The sequence below is a fragment of the Vitis riparia genome, chromosome 14, assembly GCF_004353265.1.
Source record: "Vitis riparia cultivar Riparia Gloire de Montpellier isolate 1030 chromosome 14, EGFV_Vit.rip_1.0, whole genome shotgun sequence".
NCBI classification, from domain to species: Eukaryota; Viridiplantae; Streptophyta; class Magnoliopsida; order Vitales; family Vitaceae; genus Vitis; species Vitis riparia.
The window spans coordinates 247,817-267,021 of NC_048444.1; the positions used below are offsets into that span (position 1 = coordinate 247,817).

General features: G+C 35.1%; 3 protein-coding genes across 4 annotated transcripts; all 3 read right to left on the reverse strand.

The window, feature by feature from the left end:
- Positions 1–124: 124 nt before the first annotated feature.
- Positions 125–3,982, reverse strand: LOC117931184 (muscle M-line assembly protein unc-89-like). Its single transcript, XM_034852097.1, has 2 exons — positions 3,877–3,982; positions 125–2,221 (listed from the first exon to the last, which is right to left on the reverse strand). Exon 2 carries the CDS (start codon positions 2,173–2,175, stop codon positions 502–504), a length of 1,674 nt encoding a protein of 557 aa, XP_034707988.1. The 5' UTR covers positions 2,176–2,221; positions 3,877–3,982; the 3' UTR covers positions 125–501.
- Positions 3,983–7,767: 3,785 nt separating this feature from the next.
- Positions 7,768–12,291, reverse strand: LOC117931457. The gene is made up of 6 exons (XM_034852471.1): positions 11,956–12,291; positions 10,041–10,190; positions 9,203–9,461; positions 8,904–9,122; positions 8,626–8,768; positions 7,768–8,316 (listed from the first exon to the last, which is right to left on the reverse strand). The coding sequence occupies exons 1-6, from the start codon at positions 12,235–12,237 to the stop codon at positions 8,017–8,019; spliced, it is 1,353 nt and encodes a 450-aa protein (XP_034708362.1). The 5' UTR covers positions 12,238–12,291; the 3' UTR covers positions 7,768–8,016.
- A 1,018-nt stretch (positions 12,292–13,309) lies between these two features.
- LOC117931203 lies at positions 13,310–16,303 on the reverse strand. Of its 2 annotated transcripts, XM_034852122.1 has the most exons (3): positions 16,165–16,302; positions 14,791–14,893; positions 13,310–14,662 (listed from the first exon to the last, which is right to left on the reverse strand). In XM_034852122.1, the coding sequence occupies exon 3, from the start codon at positions 14,607–14,609 to the stop codon at positions 13,797–13,799; it is 813 nt and encodes a 270-aa protein (XP_034708013.1). In that variant the 5' UTR covers positions 14,610–14,662; positions 14,791–14,893; positions 16,165–16,302; the 3' UTR covers positions 13,310–13,796. The 2 variants fall into 2 exon arrangements, with proteins under 2 accessions (XP_034708013.1, XP_034708014.1); XM_034852123.1 differs by lacking the exon at positions 14,791–14,893 and having other exon boundaries at positions 13,310–14,758; positions 16,165–16,303.
- Positions 16,304–19,205: the final 2,902 nt, after the last annotated feature.

Genomic DNA, 19,205 nt, shown 5'->3' on the forward strand with positions numbered 1-19,205 from the left:
AACATTCTGGAGTTGTGCTAATACCTAAAGCAAACAGGTCCTAAAACATAACAAGAGTCTACGAGGAAAAATGCCATACTAGCACTAGCATAAATATATTTTGACAATTCAAAGATACATCCTCTCTTGAATAATTCAAAGCAATGAAGCTTTTCTTTTGCCACTCAAGGTAGATAAAAGTCATATGAGTCTCCAGTAGTTTCATTCACAAGATACAAATCAATCACATTAGTATAAATCTGAAGAGAAAGCAAAAAGCATACCCTGCAGGAAATGAATATGAAACATGTCAAGATCAGTACACACAAGAATCCCCATTCAACTCCACCATTCAGGCTTTCTAAGCCTCACCCAAAAAAATCTACCTTTACATTTTGTGAGTTCAAAGGGTGCTCCCCAAACTTGTAAACTGCACTTCTACCCTGACAAGCTTAAGGTTATTCTTTTACCACTCTTTACTAATCCAATGCATTGTTGAAGAAGACAAAGTTCCTTTTCAAATTAAGCGACAGTATTTGTAGAGGGCTTAGTCTCTTGAAGGGAGATTACTGTTTCAAAAGCACCCACCAAGGCCTTAACCTTACTCTTCCTGGTTTCCACAAGCTTACTCGCTGTTTCTTCAATTACATTATTGAGCAGACCCTGCGCATCTTTCTTTCCCTGCACATCTTGATGTCTCAAAACAACTTTTTCAGATTCATCCTTAGTACCATTTGTATCACCATCCACTCCTCTCCTCTTAAAGCTTCTTCTCCCAGCATCATTCTTGCCATTCTGGTTCTCCCCTAACAGTTTCCCTCGCCTAAATCTGAGCCTCCTTGGACCTTTGTTTTCAGAATGAAGGTCAAGCACTTTTCCCTTCCTGAAATTTAGCTTCACAGCTGAGCATTCTTCATCTTCAGAATGAACCAACCCAGCCTTCTGTGGCCTTCTTTTGTATTCCCCATCAGGATTTTCAGCTTCATTCATGTTTCCAGATTCATTGTCTTCCAAGATGAAATCATCAGCATCACTAATAGTATACTCAGACTCCCCTTGATCTTCTTCTTCCTGGGATGACAAAGATGGAGAAGTTGGTTGGGATGAAGACTCTGCTGGCGACAATGATGGAGATGGAGACAATTTAAAAGTAGGGCTTCCATCTGGAGCTGAGCCCAAGGTTTTGTTGTCAGTATCCGTCATGACAACATACAAGGTTTTTTCTATGACTTTGCCATCATCTGGTGGCTGGATTTCTGCTTTTCTGGTTCTGTTCAGATTCTTCAGTGGAGAAACAACTTTCAGGTTCTTGTACTTTCTTGCATTTAAGCTTGTAACTCGATTGATAGAAGGTTTGCGGAATAATGTAGTTCTCAAGGTTTTCTCCTGGATCTTATTGTTTTTTGGTTGCTGGGGCTCAGCTTTTCTGATCCTGTTCTGATTCTTCAAAGGAGAAACAACATCCAAACTCCTGTTTTTTCTTGCATCTAAACTTGCAACATCAACAGAATGTTTGGGGGACAACCTAGCTGCCGGGGACACCAGCACTTTGGAGGTCCCTGTCTTTGGGCCTATATTGATGTCACTGTTTCTTCTCCCACTTGAACCTTTTAAAGGGTCAGGTGAAGGTAATGGCTTCACTGCCATAGGTTTCAGCTTCACAGGAGTTGTATGTTTTGCATTCTGAGTTATTCCTCTAGCATTCGGTGGAGCTCGTTTTGAAGAGGCTTCTACTTTATTCATAGTTGATGAGACATCAGTTATTCCTCTAGCATTTGCTGAAGCATGTTTCAAAGAGACTTCTACTTTCTTTGAAGGTGATGAAACTTCCAACTTGATGATTTTGGTGCTTTGAGGAAAACCAGCTTTGGAATTAGGTGAAGGCTTGAGTTTAACCATGGTTGCCCTTTTCCTCTCTGCCTGAACTACCTTGTCCACTGGATTTTTAGCATCAGGTGGTTGTGATGTTATATTTATTTTGCGTATAGGACTCCTTGCTTTTGCTTCAAATGCATGTTTTCTCCCATATTTACAGAAATCATGGCAGGAGCCAATAGAAGCTCTGAGATAATGAGGGACAGGTTTTTCCCCACTGCTCAAAAAAAATGGTGTTCCTGTAGAGTTTCTTCTTATATTTCCTCCTCCTGGCTTAGTCATCTCTGGGCTCATTGGCATATCGATACTCTTCTCAGCCATAACAGGGAGAAGGAAACCACAGAACTTCAAACAGTGAGTCCACACCCTGAAAATCAACCAAATCTAATTAATAATTATGTAAAGAAAAATTTGTGAATGAACTAGACTAGATTAAATGAAAAGAAAAAACAACCTACATATAATAAAAAAATAAATATATCAATAGCAGTACAAGGAACAGGACTCACCAAGAACTCAAATGATATTATTACAATTCCAAGACAACTATGAGCTCAAGAAAATGACACTAGATCTTCAACCTGAAAGCAAAATTAAACATCCACCATATTTATTGGGATAAATAGAAGCTCATTAATTCAGTTGATTTAAATGATATATAAAAGAAGAGGAAAACATGTAATCAAAGTCCGTCAGAGATCAAAAAGACAATGAAATCATGTCATCCATGCAAACTACCAGAAAGAAAATAAGATGTATAAACTCTTTCTGGGCAAAAGCTTTTCATGATCTTAATGATGATTAAAACTCTTTTTCTGTGTCTTTTGGATCAAAACTTGAATATGCACAATATCCGTAATTGTCCTTAACCAATACAGAAGTACAAGAGAGAACAGCAAAATTTGAAAGATTTTTTTTTTTTTTTGATAGGTCACAAAATCTGAATGATTGAACAATCTATGAGTGCAGTAATGGAACACAAATAGGAACAAACACAGACATCTGCAGGAGGACAAATTGACTCCTTCATGAAAATTTTTAAAGGTTGAGACACAAACAGACTCAAAATTTTCTGCTATTTTAAATTCTTTTCCAAGCCAATCCTATTTTTCCACTGTTTCTGGATTTCAGCAATAGTAAAGAAAATGCTTAATATTTGAGATTTCACTCTGAAAAACATCACTTTGTAATAAATAGATTGAGAAAATACAAACGAAATGCCAATTTCTTGCAATATTACCATCAAGCAAAAGGAAACCTACATGTGAATGAAAAAAAAATGGAAAAAAAATGGAAAAAAAAAACAGAGCAAAAACAAAAACAAATAAACAGAACAGTTTGGTGACTGAATCGGAAACTATAAGACACAATAACTATCAATCTCTTCCAAATTCATATACATAAAAAACATTCCACTATTGCTTGACGGCATCAATGAACTGGCGAATCAAACAGAGGATATTTGCATCTTTTTTATTTATTTAATAAATGAAGCAAATGGTCAGAAAAAGAAAAAGAAAATCTCATATACGTATCTCAGCCCAAAAGGGAGGGAATTTCAGATAAGAAATATAATGAACAGAAAAAAAAAAAAAAAAAAAAGATCTTCAATGAAGTAAGCAAACTTGGATTGGTTCATAAGAGTACAAACCAGACCGTCCTAAACCACAGGACAGAACACTCTGAATCAGACAAACAACCAAACCAAATTGATAAACACCCATTGATCACAGTACCAGTCTGAAACCCGATCACTATAAATGAATCAGAAACAAGTCCCATTAACTTTAACAAAGATGCAACAAAGAACAAATAAAAAAAAACACGCCATCTTTTCATACACCACAGCACATATTCCACAACAAAACCATTCCAGAAAATGAAGCCAAAGGAAGGGTTTCACACCGTACCCCAATCAATCACAAAGATTAGATGTTTCTGCAACCCCATGATGCAAAACAGAGAAAAAGGACCAACCCATTAATACTAATGAAACAGAACGGAAACGCGTCAAGTGGGTACCTTCTTTTTCTCGGAAAACAAACACAACTTTGCCAGAAAGCGAAGAAAAAGTAACAGAAATGAGGGGAAAAAAATGAAAGAGTGAATGAAGCATGGCCGAGGAAGAACCCCACCTTTTGGTTTAGCTTGAGCGATCGTGCAAGCAACAGTTTTTTTAGCAGTTTTCTGGCCTTATGCCCTTTTCTCTCACACTTTATTTGCTTTTCTCCGCTTCAATTGCGCGTTTGTTGCGGACAGAATCTCCAGAGAGAGAGTCTTAGAGAGAGTTAAAAGAGAGAAAAGGAGGGAGGGAGGGAGATGGGAATTGGTCGCCTGCGGCAGTCCCCACCAAACCAGACCTCGATTATTTGCCATGACAATTTATCGTTTAAGGATAAATTGACGATTTTATTTTCCTCTGAGTTTTTTTTTTTTTGTTTTTTTGTTTTTACTTTTTTAATTTATTTTTTCTAACTTTTGATTGATTTTTATATTTATTTATTCCAATTTAATAAGAAGTTCCTTATTATAATATGTAATTAATTATTAAGATCTAATTGTTTTTTCTTTTTCTTTTTGAGTTTTGAAAATTGAAATTATAATTGCTAATTTTTTACATATCTTTGCCTTTAAATTTATATTTATCACCTCTAGAAAAAGATATATTTCTTTATTCCTATTTAATTATTTTCTAAAATATAAGATTTTTTTTTTCACTTATTTATGGAAATTTGAACAAAATTTTTAACAATGCCTTAATAGAGAGTTTAATAAAGATATATTTCTCGATTCTCAATTAATCATTTTCTAAAATATAGGATTTTTTTTCTCTTATTTATCGAATTGAATAATTCCTTAATACCTTTACATATTTGAACAAAATTTTTAATAAAACCTTAATAGAGAGTTTAAATAAGGGATGTCATATTTTAATAATGAAAAACAAAATAAGAATTTTGTGTGACAATTTTAAAAACTTAGTCCTATTGGATTAAAATAATGCCTTAAAATCAAAACGTTAATAACTTTAAAACAAAATTTATTATAAAAAACCATAAAAATATTACCACTCATATAAATTTTTTCTCATTGCACTTCAATTTCATTTCTATCGACCCGCCATGTAATGGTCCAAATTTAATCATATATTTCATGTGAATTTTGATTTATGATAAGAATATTGATTTTGATGGAAATATCAAAGAATAATAATATATATATTGAACAAAAATATATGTTAACATGGAAAATAAAGTGTATATGATCATATACAAGCATTTTGACTTCTCCCCAAAACTTATTGTAAATAAAAAATTGTTTGGATATATATTTGTATTAGATTTAAAAATTTATATGATATTTATAGAAAAGGATACTCGAAATATGGGGACTTCTCATATGCCTAAAGTATGGATAATTGGATAAAAATAAAATAGTGTGGATATTTTTATTCTTATAGTCGGTGGTTTAGAATTTTCTAGAAACATGATATGATAATGAAATTTGAGATAATTAATTGGGGTCGGTCCATTTAATCATGCCACATTTTTCAGACTCTGAAATCTAAATATTGAATTGCTTAGCGTGCTACAAGCCTACAAGTCAGTATCGTGATAAATAGGGCGCGTCAAACACTCGCTGTCGGAAGCGCGTGGACATCCCTGAGACCCACCCAGACCCATCAGAAACTGAGAAAATACAAAATAGAGAATGATGGTGGGAAATTTTGAATCTTTTCTCAACATTATGTGATGATTGTAATAACCCTAATAATTTAAAGAAGTAAACAGATGTTAGGGTTTGTCATCTTAGGGCGTGAATTGTTTAATGGGCAACCCTTATGTTATTATTTGAAACCCAAACGAGTGAGATCATGTCACCCACGTTTGCAAATTGCAATTATTCTCTTTTTATTTTCTCAGGAAAATGAGTCCATTCACCAATCACCAAAAACAAGGTCAAGGAAATGGCTGGTGCCACTGCCACAAGGGTAATCATCCGGGATACATTTTTTAAATCAAAATCAAAATAGTTTTACATGTCTAATACCAAAAATTGGCTTTTCAACTCCTTCCCTACTCATTCTTCTTATCTTCATCTCATTTCCTTTTATAATCCCACATATTTCTTTTTGGGAAATATCAAAAACTCTTTTGATAGGATTAGTTAAACAATACTTGAAAAAAACAAAATTACATCTAAGTTGGTGGTAGAGTAAGACTTTTTCTTCTTTATTTTCAAACTAATAAAATAAAGCATTACGTTTACTATTTAATGCAGAGGCAGAGGCAGTTGAAAGAAATACAAATTTTCTACAAAAAATAGTTTGGTGGGTGGGAAGTGGAGGCAAGGCAATGGGGTGATTGATGAGATGTTAGGTGATATAGATATGGAGGAAGTTCTACCTTTGTTATTTTGATTTGGGGCTGGTAGAATTGTTAATGAGTATGAGTTAAGCCATCTAGAAAAATTAATGGGTTCTATTTTCTTATTCAAGTTTTGGTGGCCTTTATTCGCCTTTTTTTTCAATTGAAATTTGAAAAATAGGTGATGGGGTGGTGTCTTAAGCTGGAGGCTGAAAGGTCATTGTTGGCATAATTTTCTCACCAAAAGCATGGTGTCACTATGATTATGACACTCTGTTCTCAATCAAAATATTAAAACTACTTCAAATTTCATCAATGCTCAAATGGGGTTAGAGTACCAAATCTATCAATCATTACTCTCTCTCCCCTTTGCCCTAATCTTCCAGAGTTGTGTTCATGGCATCTGATACACTTGGAGGATTGGCAATTGACCTTTCCTAGAAAAGGGCTTGGCCTACTTTCTGAGGGAAAATTCATGCCTGTTAATCATTTCCTATGGATGGGGGGGCAAATAAAAAGGAGATGATGGAGCCATCAAGATAAGGAGGCATGCCCCAAGGCCAATTCTTTTTCACATTGTATCCAGAAAAAAAAAAAAAACACCTTGGATTCTCCTCTTTCTCTGACTCTCTCTCTACATACACATCATGCTTCAGATCTGCTAGTGTGTTCTTTATTGGTAATAATGGAACCAGAAAAGTGATCATCTCTCACTCAAGTGCAGGGCCACAAGGACATCAAAACTTTATCCCTTTTCCTCCCTTCTATCTATGTGTAATATATAATATGTGTTTGAGAATGAACCCCCATCCGTGTTGGTGGGACGAGGTTAGTTAGGGAGGTGACCCTCCAACCAAAAGCTGATTATATCCATAATGAGACCATTGCCCCTCAGTCTAACCTGATTTTATTTTTTTCCCATCTTCAAAGTCTGATGGCCACAACCATCCATAAGAGAGGTCTTCCTTGACCGGTAAACAGAAACTTCCATTCTTCAGGGAATGGAGAACCGTCACGCCGTCGCCTAGTTGCTTTTTGCATCTTGTGCTGAAGTCCAATTTTTAATTGGTTGGACCCCGTGATAACGTATCCTTAGTCTTTTATCCCCACCTAACTGTTGGTCATCTTCTTGAATATTTCAAGCAATATTGTTCTTGGGTTGGAGTCCTGAATGGACCAAAACCTCTAGGTATCAGGGGAAGGATGTTTGGATTCCTCCAATGCCATGGTAGGTGGCCTAGTTTTTGCACCTCAGGAGGTGATTATTTTCGTGGTTTACATATGCAACAATAGTTTATAGGGATGCGAAATTGCTAAAAAATTTCTCCAACTATTTGATATTTCTTCTTAGGTGGGGCTCCTATGAAAGAAAGGTTCTACTCCCAGTGATGTTTACTCTGTGTTTGCTTAGCTAGCATACTTTTTTTTTCTTTTGTTTTTTGTGTTTGCTTAGTCAGTAAGTTAGGAAGCAGAGTAGAGACAGACCTGGAATCAAACCCCTTGGCCATAGGGCCCAGATGAAAAAAAAAAAAAAACAAAAGAAACGAAAAAGGGAAGACGCCAAGCTCTTCTTGTGAACGAAATATACAAGGAACTTCAAATTTTTTCATCCAAAATTCTCTTACTATTGCAGTACTAAAACTATACTTAGCATTTCTTTCTATAGGTGAAAGGATGGAACAATGGTGAATTGGTGATATAAAAATCTATGCTGATACTAAATTCACTACATGATTGGGTGTTTTTTGTTTAATAGGTGGAGGAGCTTTAAAGGACACTTACAAGGCCTGTTTTATCATCGTTTCCGGCCTGAGACTGTCTTCTTCACAACTCCAACAGAGACTAGAAACTCATCAAGGGATGATAATGTTTTCATGTCATCTGGAGGGAAGTAGCTTGCAGCCTTCCCCATGAGTGATGTGAAGAGAAGAGAGAGTGAAGGCCGAGTAACATAACGTTCACCCAGGAGGTCGTCAAGAAATGCAAATGCTGCTAAGAAATCAGACCTGCTTGCATTTATTGGAGCTGAAAAATGAGCAGGAATTATTCTCTTGAACCTCCAGTCCTGTGTGATACCATCAATCCAATCCCTGACCTGAAATTTTTAAGAAACATGCAAGAGATGGTCAAACTTAAAACATTTTCTGAAAGTCAGGACTTGCAATTTTTACTTTATCCCTGAGATTGTCGTCTAAACTTAAAACGGGATTTGTTTGAGACATAAACCAAATGTGGTGAGGATCTACTCAAAATATGCTACCATGAGGCATGACAGGGGAATCTCCTTTTACGTTTATGCTCAATGATTGGAAGCACTCCTCTGTACCATGATAGGGCGCACTTTTATAAATGGTAATGAAACTAGCTACAGATGCTCAAAAAAAATTGCCAGATTGTTTTTTACCTTTTCAGGAACTTTGCTAAAAACCAGTGTCTTTACAATAGGCGAAACAATCAGCTTCTGTGACATCTGAGCAAAGCTAGCATTAGGTTCCAACAGATTTGATGGACCAAGAAATAGTATTTGAAGAACCATTCTTTCCCACCCTGCACCAACAATCTACGCTAGTCAATTCCTTTCATTTCAAGCACATGTTCAACCCGAGTTGCAGTGGCATTTTTCTTAATTTCACTTCTAATTTAGGAAATTTGGAGCCGTTTGAAATGGAAGAGAGGGCTAACCTTTTTGACGGTTCATCTTATTATCAACTACTGGTTCCTCGGGGACTTCCTTTCCTTTACTAAGAAGTTTTACAGCCAAACCATTCTTTGCAGATGCCAAAAGTGATTCTTTGCTAATACATTCAGGTGGTTGCCTTGGGACAAAAATTACCGCGTCCGTTACCAGTAGTGTTCTTGAACTCTTATGATAAAAAGCTACCTCCACATATGGTCCTATTCCTGAAATGATTCAAAGAGCACAATTCAAACTAATGCTTCATCAGGATAAAGTCGAATCATGCTTGTGTGATTAACATTACCAACTTCAGGTGAGCTTAGAACTTTTTGTTCAATCTCACTAGCCCAAGGTGTTGACATATCCTCATCTTTCAATGTTTTGGCACGGAAAATTCCAAAAAACTCAAGTGGCAAATTCAAAGGCCAACTCCATTGTCTTGGTGCCACCCATATCTGTGCCTGAGGGAACTTTCTAGAAAATGGGCCAACAAATATTTTATGCTCATAAGCAAATGTAGGAAGGACGATGTATTCTACTGGAGCCCCCAACTCCTTCACAAGCTGGCAAGAAGCAAAACAATCCCTTGTAAACGAAGATTCATTGGTGAATCAGAAAGAAAATATGCATAGCTTGCAAAAGATGGATTGAAATAATCTAAGTGAGCAAGAAAATGGAGTTTTTATATATCTGGTAAACAAAGATGACTAACTTCATCCTATACCAGATTCCATATCCTTCTAGCACAGTACCATTCTTGGATAGCCCACCAAGAAACTGACTTGTTCAATATCAAGGCATTTTGAAATCATGTGGAAATGAGTGGACTTAGCTTCACTTTGATCAGCATCTAAATACTTGGATTCTTTGTGCAAAATGGATTAACAACCCAAGCAATTAAACAAAATGATGGGGTTGGGGGAGGGATGTCACAAAAACTTGAATGACCTTTTCGGAAAAAAAAAAAAACATGTTAAGAAAACACCTAAAACTCATGATAACAATATGGGAGAAAAAAGACTCATTTTCAAATACGATGAAAATAAAATGCAACATTTTGGCTTTAGGCAGATACAATTGCTGCCATAGTGTCTTACAAGTATCGATGAACACATGAGGAAAAATAGAGAACTAAACAGAACCTGAATACACTCCTTGGTTGGTGCAATGGGTGCATGGACCCATAGTCCTCCAGATTTGAGCTTTATAACTGTCATTCGAATGTTTGTTGAGACACTGCTGAAGCCCAAAGCTTGCTCTTGCTCGAATAGCCATATGCAGTCCTTCACAGCCTACCAAGGACATTTATGCGATGGAAAGGATTAGTTTCTGTAATGAAAAACAACCTGAAAAACCTAGGCCAAGTAGGGTAATACCTAGAGGGGGTGAATGGATGTATTTAAAATATTTCTTAAATAGGGATATGAGTTTTTAACTCAATTAAACCTGCGAGATATCAAAGATAATATATATATGATCAAAGTAATCACAATAATCACAAAAATAAGCAATGAGACACAGGAATTTTTTTAAGTGAAAAAACCCCACACTAACTGTGGAAATAAAAAACCACGATATCTAAGACCTTTGATCTAAATCCACTATATAAGATTAAGTTTCATAGATTTACCTGACAGTTTTACCCTAAAGACTTACTCTCCAATACTTACAACTTGTTCCACGTCCTAAATGCAACAACCTCCAATCGCATCAGGGATGTAGGTCTTCAATAACCCTAGATTCAACGCTTGAATCTTTCTTGAGAGATTGGGAATGGTGTGGCTTGTTAGGCTCACTCTTCGATAAAATTCCTCCAAAATCTCTCACCCTAGAAGAGTTATAATGAAGTATATATAAGATATAAGTCGAAGGGAATCAGTATCTCAAAGTTTCCAAACTCAATTAGGGTGAATATCTTGAAAATATTTTGTCATATTATGGCAAGATTCAATAGGAGCGCTTAAGCGATACCAATGCTAGAGCGTTGTTCCCTACTCAAGGGGTCCCTACAGTTTTTAAATATTAAATAAAATATTTTTTAATCCAAAAAAACATACCGATCCTTATTATACCTTTGATTACCTAACTTGCCACAAGTCAAACCTTTTTAGATGTACTCGTGACTTTTTGATTGGATGAAACAGTAACCATGAATCTTCAATGGAGAATAAGTCACTATTTAAAAAGAATCTTAAGCCAAAAAATAAAATGGAATAAATTTACCAACAAACAAAACGACTTTGTCCTAACACGTCCACCTACTTCCAAGTTCCAACTTAGTTAACGTACAAATTTTTGCTTAAAAATTGGAAAAAATTGTTATGCAGCCTAAGTCACAAAATGTTCTAGCTTTGTTACAAGGCAACCCAACCTCCGACAGGCATTGAAAAGGTGTTGTGGACATTTTTATTTTCGTTTTTTCACTTATACATACTCACCAAGGTCAATATATACCTAGTACTCAGAAATCTGAAACACCTTCCAAATCATCAAGTAGTGTTGTTTATAAAAGCTAAATAGATTAGCAAGAAAATTTCTCCTAGATTATTTTCAAAAAGGCTGTCATTAGAATCTTTTATGATTCAAATATTAAGGGAGATGATGAAATGAGAGCTTTCTTCAATTTCCCCAACTGAACAATAATATTGAGTTGAAGTAACTCAAAATAAAAAGCCTACATAGAATAAGGCACAAAAGAGTAATAACAACCAAACACTTGATCTATAGAATAAAGGCTTTCATGGAACACTTGATCGCTCATGGCCAAATAGGCATACAGGTAAGCCAATCAAGTAATCACAGTGGTTCATGCATCAAAATCAAACAGCCCAGAGATAGCTTATGACCACTAATATCACAATTTTTCATCACTCAAAGGTATAGAAAACTCTGCAAACGCATAGGCAAAATCATAATCTAAAAAATCAAACCCCTAGATAATTATTTTCCCTTTTTTCCATGGTACAGAAAGCAAATGACAGCAACCCAAGTTCTTGAAATTTGAAAAATAAAAATAGGGGGAAAGTCAGAAGCAAAGACAAAGATAAAGAAGACGACCTCGGTCCTAATAGTGCGCCTATTGAGAAAAGGGCCAAGAGGGAAGGGAAACCCAGTGAAGTTGAGATAAAACCTGCCGCCACCACTGCTGTTGGTACTGCTACTGCTGCTAGAAGAAGCAACCACCAAATTGATGAAATCTCTGCTTCTGTTTCTGGGTTTCAACTGCAAGCAAAGACCCTTCAAGGACCCACCAAGAAAAGAAGAATTAGGTCCTCTGAAAGAGATGGGGTTCTGCAAAAGAGAAGATTTTGGGGAGAACACGGCAACGGCTGCCACCATTTTTGTTCTGAAAATTCAAAATTCTATACCATAAACCCACTGGAAGTTGTGAACGTAGAGTACTGCCTCCGAGATGGTCCGGACCCAGGTTTGAGATTACAGGCTATATTTGTGACACGTGGAGTTCATTATAGATTGTCCTACATGGATTTTGAGGATTTTTGTGTGGATGGTGAAAATACTAAATAGCATCCAGGAAAATGACGTGGTTTTCACTTATTCTCGGCGGGGATGAGAATGGGGCGGTTTCGGGTCAGACCCTCCGACCAATTAATAATCATGTGTCATTTATTTATATCTATTTTTATATTTATTAAAAAAATTTAATTGGACGGTACAAATATAAAACATTCTCGTACCCATCGGTAGTGTGTACTTTTTACTTTTAAAATCTTAAATTATACTAAAAATAAATAAATAGATATTATAAATTTTTATGATTTATTTATATGAAATATATATATATTAAAAAAAAAGTTGAAAATTAAAACAAAATAAATTAAAATAATTTTTTACTTAATAGTGAGATGGAACAAAACCGTATTAACACCTGATTTTGAAAAAATCTTAAACTCATTTATATTTATTGGAAACTAATAATGTCTTGGAGACTTAAATTTTTTTTTATTTTCAATTATTTCTACAGTTAAGTTATCCTATTAATCTCAATTTCTTGTAGTCTTAAAAAAAAAATTACATTACAATGGAATGTGAGGTTAAAAATCAAATGTCTCGTTATTTATTAATTTATATAAATAAAAATGATAAATCCATTAATTTAATATAATTAAAAGATAAATATATATTTTTATTATATTTCTTTATCTTAAATAAAATAATAAATAATGAAATTAAAAATTAATAATGTGGAAGAGTTACCAGCCTAATGGTTTCGGGTTGGTGTATTTTTTAACCCAGGCAGCCCTGGATGTTAGAGAACATTTTTTAGGATGATAAGAGATATCACATGCAGCATCCATCCTCTTGATAATTTGGACATTGTACTAGGAGAAATATTGTTTTAATTTTGATTATCCTGTAATACCCAAGTAATTAAGGAAAGAACTTCCAATTACTCTGAAACATGCAATTTTGATCACAATCCATGGTCTAACTATGTGTATTCATATACATATCAAACAAATTCACTGGCAAACAAAACCATACTCTTTACACATTCACATCACACACAGATATTAAAATAGATTTCATGAAAATCAAGCCATAGAATCACACTTCCCTGACTATAATCACTTGCTTTAACTTCTTGCAAGAGGGACCCGTATGCATATATGCCCAAAGAAATCAACTTCTTGCAAGAGGGACCCATATGTATATGCCCAAAGAAAATAACTTCTTGCTTCCACCAGTAGTCAAATTCCAAAAACTCGCAGTTACAAGATATGCTAAAAGCTGGAATTATTCTTGAAACAGATTGAAGGATTCAGGGGGCAGGCCCTGGGAGAGAGTGGAGTCGTCAAATTGTAGTAGCTGATGCTATTCTAGTGGAGGAACAAACTTGTATTCACCGGGCTTACGAGCTAAGCAACCAAGAGCATTCAAGTAATGATTTCCCTTGCCAGCCAATCCAGACTAGGATATGCAAAGTACAGCATCAGAACTGATGGCAGAGCAAACAGAACTGTGATGAGTATGTATAAGGCCAGAATGGCTGCACTGGCAGGTATGGCATATAAGACAATGAGAAGAAGTATGACCACCAATGGGAACTTGGCTGTCAGCTGAACAAAGAAAACCAGTGACTTGTGAAGAGAAGAATGTAGTCTCTCAAGAGTGAGGTAGTTATTTACATGGCCGTCTTCATGGTTTGATCCTGATGGTCCAGAATGGTGAATCAATTGTTCCCTCCTGAGGATTCTGTGGTTCACTCGACTCCCCAGGGCTAAATTGCTGTCTGATGACCAGACTGGTTGATGATGATCTCCAGAAAACGAGGAATGAGACTTCTCTCTGTCACCATTCATGCTCTCAAGCATCCAGAGAAGAAAGTAGTTCTTGCGAGGGAACTTGAGGCTTCCCTTGTAAACAAGACGGAAGGATAAAAGGTTGCACCATGGGCAGGAGATGAAGAGCGGAAGTTGAATTGGTAGAGTGGGAAATTTCACAACAGCCCAGTGTAGTCCAAGGATGCAATTTTTACAGAGGGTATGGCCACACCATAAAACATAGGGCACATTTTCAACAATGTTGAAAGATTCAAAGCATATTGGACACTCTAGACCCTCCTCTCTGCTGATATTTGAAGAAACCTCATCATCTGAGCATTCAGAAGCAACTTGAGTGGGTTTTGGAGAGTTGTTCTTCAGTCCAACACTTCCAGCTATGCAGTTGGATGCAAAATTCCACATCATGGAAGTAGAGGTTCTCTCTCCAAGAAGAACATCAGTTGCTAAACTTGTGCAGGCTGAACATTAGAATGCAATATTCATCATCAGCCCAAGCCTTGAGGAGTCCACTTCCCATTATGACAGCAGCATCCTCATTAAAAGAAAAATTATACCTGAAAGGAAAAAAGGCAAGTAAAGTGCTCACCAGATCTCCTTGAATGACTCCAGTTCAGTAGGCATTTCAGTTTCCACCAGAATGGAATCTACTTTACCAGAATAAGCCAGTGCTCCATCTTGGATCAATGGCCCTGAAAACACATTAAAGGGAGGCTGTGAATAGACACACATTTCTTTCTGGAAGTCAACCTTGGTTTTAGTCCAAGAACAAGTCTCCTTATGGGAGTTTCTCGACTCAAGTGTAGCTAGAAGTTAAAAGGGGTACACAGTTTGTAGTTCTTTTTTCCCCCTGCGTCTTGCTTATTTCTACAGGTCCTGAGTACTAGAAAGTTCACTGCTTCCTTTTTCCCCTTTATAAATTTTATTTACATATCGAAATAAAAACTGCTAAGCATGTTTGTTCACAGTTAAAAAGAACAACCTCACAAAAGGTAGGATATTGATAAAAAATCAAGAATACCAATAACCACTATTAAGGATCAATACAATCCAGAACAGATTGAAACAACCTTGAATTTTGACCTAGGAACTATATCATTCAATGATTCTAACCATTGAAGATACAAAGTCATTGACTATTATGCTCTATGCTCAATGCTCAAATGAAGTCATGGACAAACCAATGGAGGGTTCTCAATGTGAACCTTTCATGAAAAGATTCAGGACACATAAATTCAGGTAGCTTGAAGAGGCAACAAGGATAAACACCATGGATTGCAACTCCAACTTCCTGGTAATTAACACCGATGTATTGACCTACAGAAGCACCATAATGATTGGAGTATAGTGGTAAAAACTCAGCTGATCTCAGCTCACTTCAGAACGAAGATCTAACTGAAGCTCAGGCCAGCTTCTTTGATCCAATCAGAGCAAGAATCCACTCTAACCATTGACAATGATTAATAGAAAGAATTTCAATTAACCACTCGGATCAAATTATCCCCAATTTCCATCAAGCAAATAAAACCCACTCCCCTTTTCGTTGGATTGCTGAATAAGAGTCCAAGCAACATTTCGAACCCTAACACTCTCCATATGCAACCCAATCGAAAAGAAAAACACAGACTGATTACATTTTATCTAATCAAAAAGTGATCAGAGCCAACAATGGGAGTAAAGAAAATGCTTTTTGGATTGTTTGGGAGCCACATATGCTCCACATTCATAGACTATCACATAACCCATAGAAACCATTAGAGGACCTCTAAATTATTACAAACCACGATTGAAACAAACAGAACAATCCCGAGCCAATTCATCCACCAAAAATTGGGAAAAAAAAAAAAAAAAAACGTATAATTCCAAAAAATAAAAAAAAAAAAAAAAATTGAAATACAATAAAAGGGAAAAATAAAATAAAAATCGGAAGATCCGCAATATTGGGAGATGAAGCGATCTTTACCGTTTGTTTGTTTCTCGGGACTCCGAATGAAAACATGGAGGGAGAGATTGAGAAGAGGATCCTCAAACCATGTACGTCGGTGTGTCGAGGAGCCCAACTGCCATTTGTTTTATTTGCCTTTTTCCCTTTTTATTCGTTAAAGCTGTCCTCGCGTCAGTGAAGAGGAGCCGAGTGAATTAGAAACGACGTCGTTTCGGTTCCAAAGCCATATCGTTTAGGGCTTGGTCGTGGTAGTTGGAACCCATAAGTTCGGAACCTACAAGTCAGAATTAGCGAAAAGGGAAAAACAGCGATCCAATTCAATCAAAATTCTTCGATTTGGGAATTTTATAAATCAATTTTTTAATGGTTCAATTTTCTACATTCTTGTCTCCTAATCAATAAAAATCCACTGAATTATATATATAAATTCTTGAAGTAATTTATTATTATTAAATTATGGTGAAATTAATTTTTAAATGTATATATTATATTTTGGATTAAAAAATTTACATATGTTTTGAATTTTAGATCCAAGATGATGATTTAATTATTTTCAAAATAAATTACACTTTAAATTAATTTGCATCCAACCTATTATTTAAATCGAATCAAACTAATCTTAAAAATTATTTGGTTGGATTTTTCTATTATTAAAAGGTTTGCAATTTAATTTTAGGATGAGTAGCGTGCACGGCAAACGAAGAGAAAAAAAAATTATAAATTTCATTTCTTTTTTGGAAAGTTTTTTATAGCAAAGTTGGATAGACATGGCACCACATGACCAAGGCTTATTATGCCATAAAGGCCCATTAAGACCGTTTCAATTTGGCCCACCACAAAAACCAAAATGCTGATATAGCAATTTGGATCTCAGGAGTGGGCTACCAATATTGGCAATGGAGGCCCATTGATACAACACCGGCCCATTATAGTATCTTCAGTGCAACCGTCTGTTCCCATTCTGTGTATATATATATCGTCCACTAAGTGTAAATCCTTACGACTTCAGTATAAATTTATACAATTTAAGAAGACACTATATAGCGTTAGAAACTTTTTCTTCTTGACTAAATCTCATAAATTAATACAAATTTAGTAATTGAAATTTGATTTTTATTGAGTCATAGGCCTCACTATGTAGTTGCTATGTTACATTACCATGAAACCATCCAACCTCCATCTTCAACAATTAGATTAAATTTAAATTGAATCTTACTTTTCAAATTCATATTCATCATATTAGAAAATGACTCAAAGCAGTTACGTTCAAATATGATCAAGTTATTTCTATATGTGACAAAATTACACAAATTGATCAAATTGTGACATGTCCGGACCAAAATCAACATTAAACCATCACAAACGTTAACACATTTATTGGGTCATCTATCTTTCTATATAACCAATCTAAATATTATTTAGGTCATGTTACAGTAATACGACACTATCTTACTTCTATATTTAATAGTTGAACTAAATCATAACAGTTTCTTATTTTTATGACTTAAATCAAGTTACTTTTCAAATATGACTAAGTTATTTCTACATATGATAAAAGTATGCAATTTCTAAATATAATTAGGTTAACCCATTTCTTTATTTGGCAAAAGCTATAATAATAATAATAAAAAAAAATTAAAAAGAAAGAAACACCCATTTGGCATCTCTAGGGAGAATGGGAAAAAGTGAGGAAACTATTGTATTTGGCACAAGTGAGTGTGACAAATTAAATCATCAAAGTTTGAACATATACAAGATAAAAGGACCATGTCTAATGATTTGCTCTCACTAGGACCACCTTTTTAGAAATTCCTATATAATTTTCTTTGTAGCCTTGCACTCAACCAAATCCATATGATGCCTTTTATCACCAATATGCTAGGACAATTAAAAGTAGCTCCATTGTAAAAATTGTTGCCTGGTTGCTTCTTGCTTCCCTAAGCAATACAAAAAGAGGACATGGGATTTGGTTCTTAGTTACATTACATGTTTTATATTCAATCTTGGAGAGACGGAGACCCCTAAGTTTTAAGCATGTTTCTCATTTCAATCATCACTATGCTCCTCCCCCTACCAATCATAACGTGGACTTGAAATTCCCTTACCACCATGAGAAAAACTGCTTTCAAGTTTCAGAGGAGTATGTGTACAAGAGGAGCCCAAAATTTTATTCCTTTCTAATTTTCCTTTTTTTCTGCTCATTATTAATCAATTAAGTCATGCTCTCCAATATTATTTTTTTACAACTTCCTTCAACTTGTTGATATTATTCTTCTATGACCAAACTTCATCATTTTTGTTAACACACCAATTGATATCATCATCTATATCTTGATTACATTTTTAACATGCAATTGACTTATTGCTTGATTCTTTACTCATTCCATACCCAAAAAAAATTGCAAGAAATCATTCAATAATTATTTCTTAATGATATCCGATGATCAAGACAATTCCCGTAAAACTCTTTCATTTTATATAACTTATTTTGACGAAACAAATAATATTTCTTATTTCTTTGTCCCCTAGACTGGACTTGTTTAAATTCTTAATTATCCATCACTATGTTGTTCCCAAGAACTAGCAAAATCGAAATAGCAACTTCTTGGGTCATCTCAATGGGTTTAGAAACCACATGTTTCTTTGGATCATCATAACATACTTTCACATATCCAGGAAGGTCTTTTCATAATGGATGACCCTCAAAACTATAATCCGTTGATATACGGCATAGATCTGAATAATTGATAGAAGAAACACCAAACATATCGCAAACTTTTCACTCCCATCAATCGATTGATGAAAATGGACTTACTATCAGAAATATTCGTGTTACTTCATCTGCACTTATTTGTACACAACTGATGTACAATCTATTAGTAAGTGCAATTCACAATTCTCCTTAATAATATATTTGAAAATGATTTTGTTAATATTACTTTTATTAGAAACTTTTTTTTAAGGAGAATTATTAAGTGTTTGGTATTAAAAGAATATTTTGGTATTATGTTAAAAATCACTTCAAGGAATTATCTAGATTTTTAAAATTTTGTGAAACA

Excerpts from the sequence above, each read along its gene's own strand:
- LOC117931184 (XM_034852097.1), bottom strand. The coding sequence starts at position 2,175 with ATGGCTGAGAAGAGTATCGATATGCCAATGAGCCCAGAGATGACTAAG.
- LOC117931457 (XM_034852471.1), bottom strand. The coding sequence starts at position 12,237 with ATGGTGGCAGCCGTTGCCGTGTTCTCCCCAAAATCTTCTCTTTTGCAG. Across the intron at positions 10,191-11,955 it reads GGCGCACTATTAGGACCGAG|GCTGTGAAGGACTGCATATG; the intron begins GTCGTCTTCTTT and ends TGTCCTTGGTAG. Across the intron at positions 8,317-8,625 it reads TTAGCAAAGTTCCTGAAAAG|GTCAGGGATTGGATTGATGG; the intron begins GTAAAAAACAAT and ends TAAAAATTTCAG.
- LOC117931203 (XM_034852123.1), bottom strand. The coding sequence starts at position 14,609 with ATGATGTGGAATTTTGCATCCAACTGCATAGCTGGAAGTGTTGGACTG.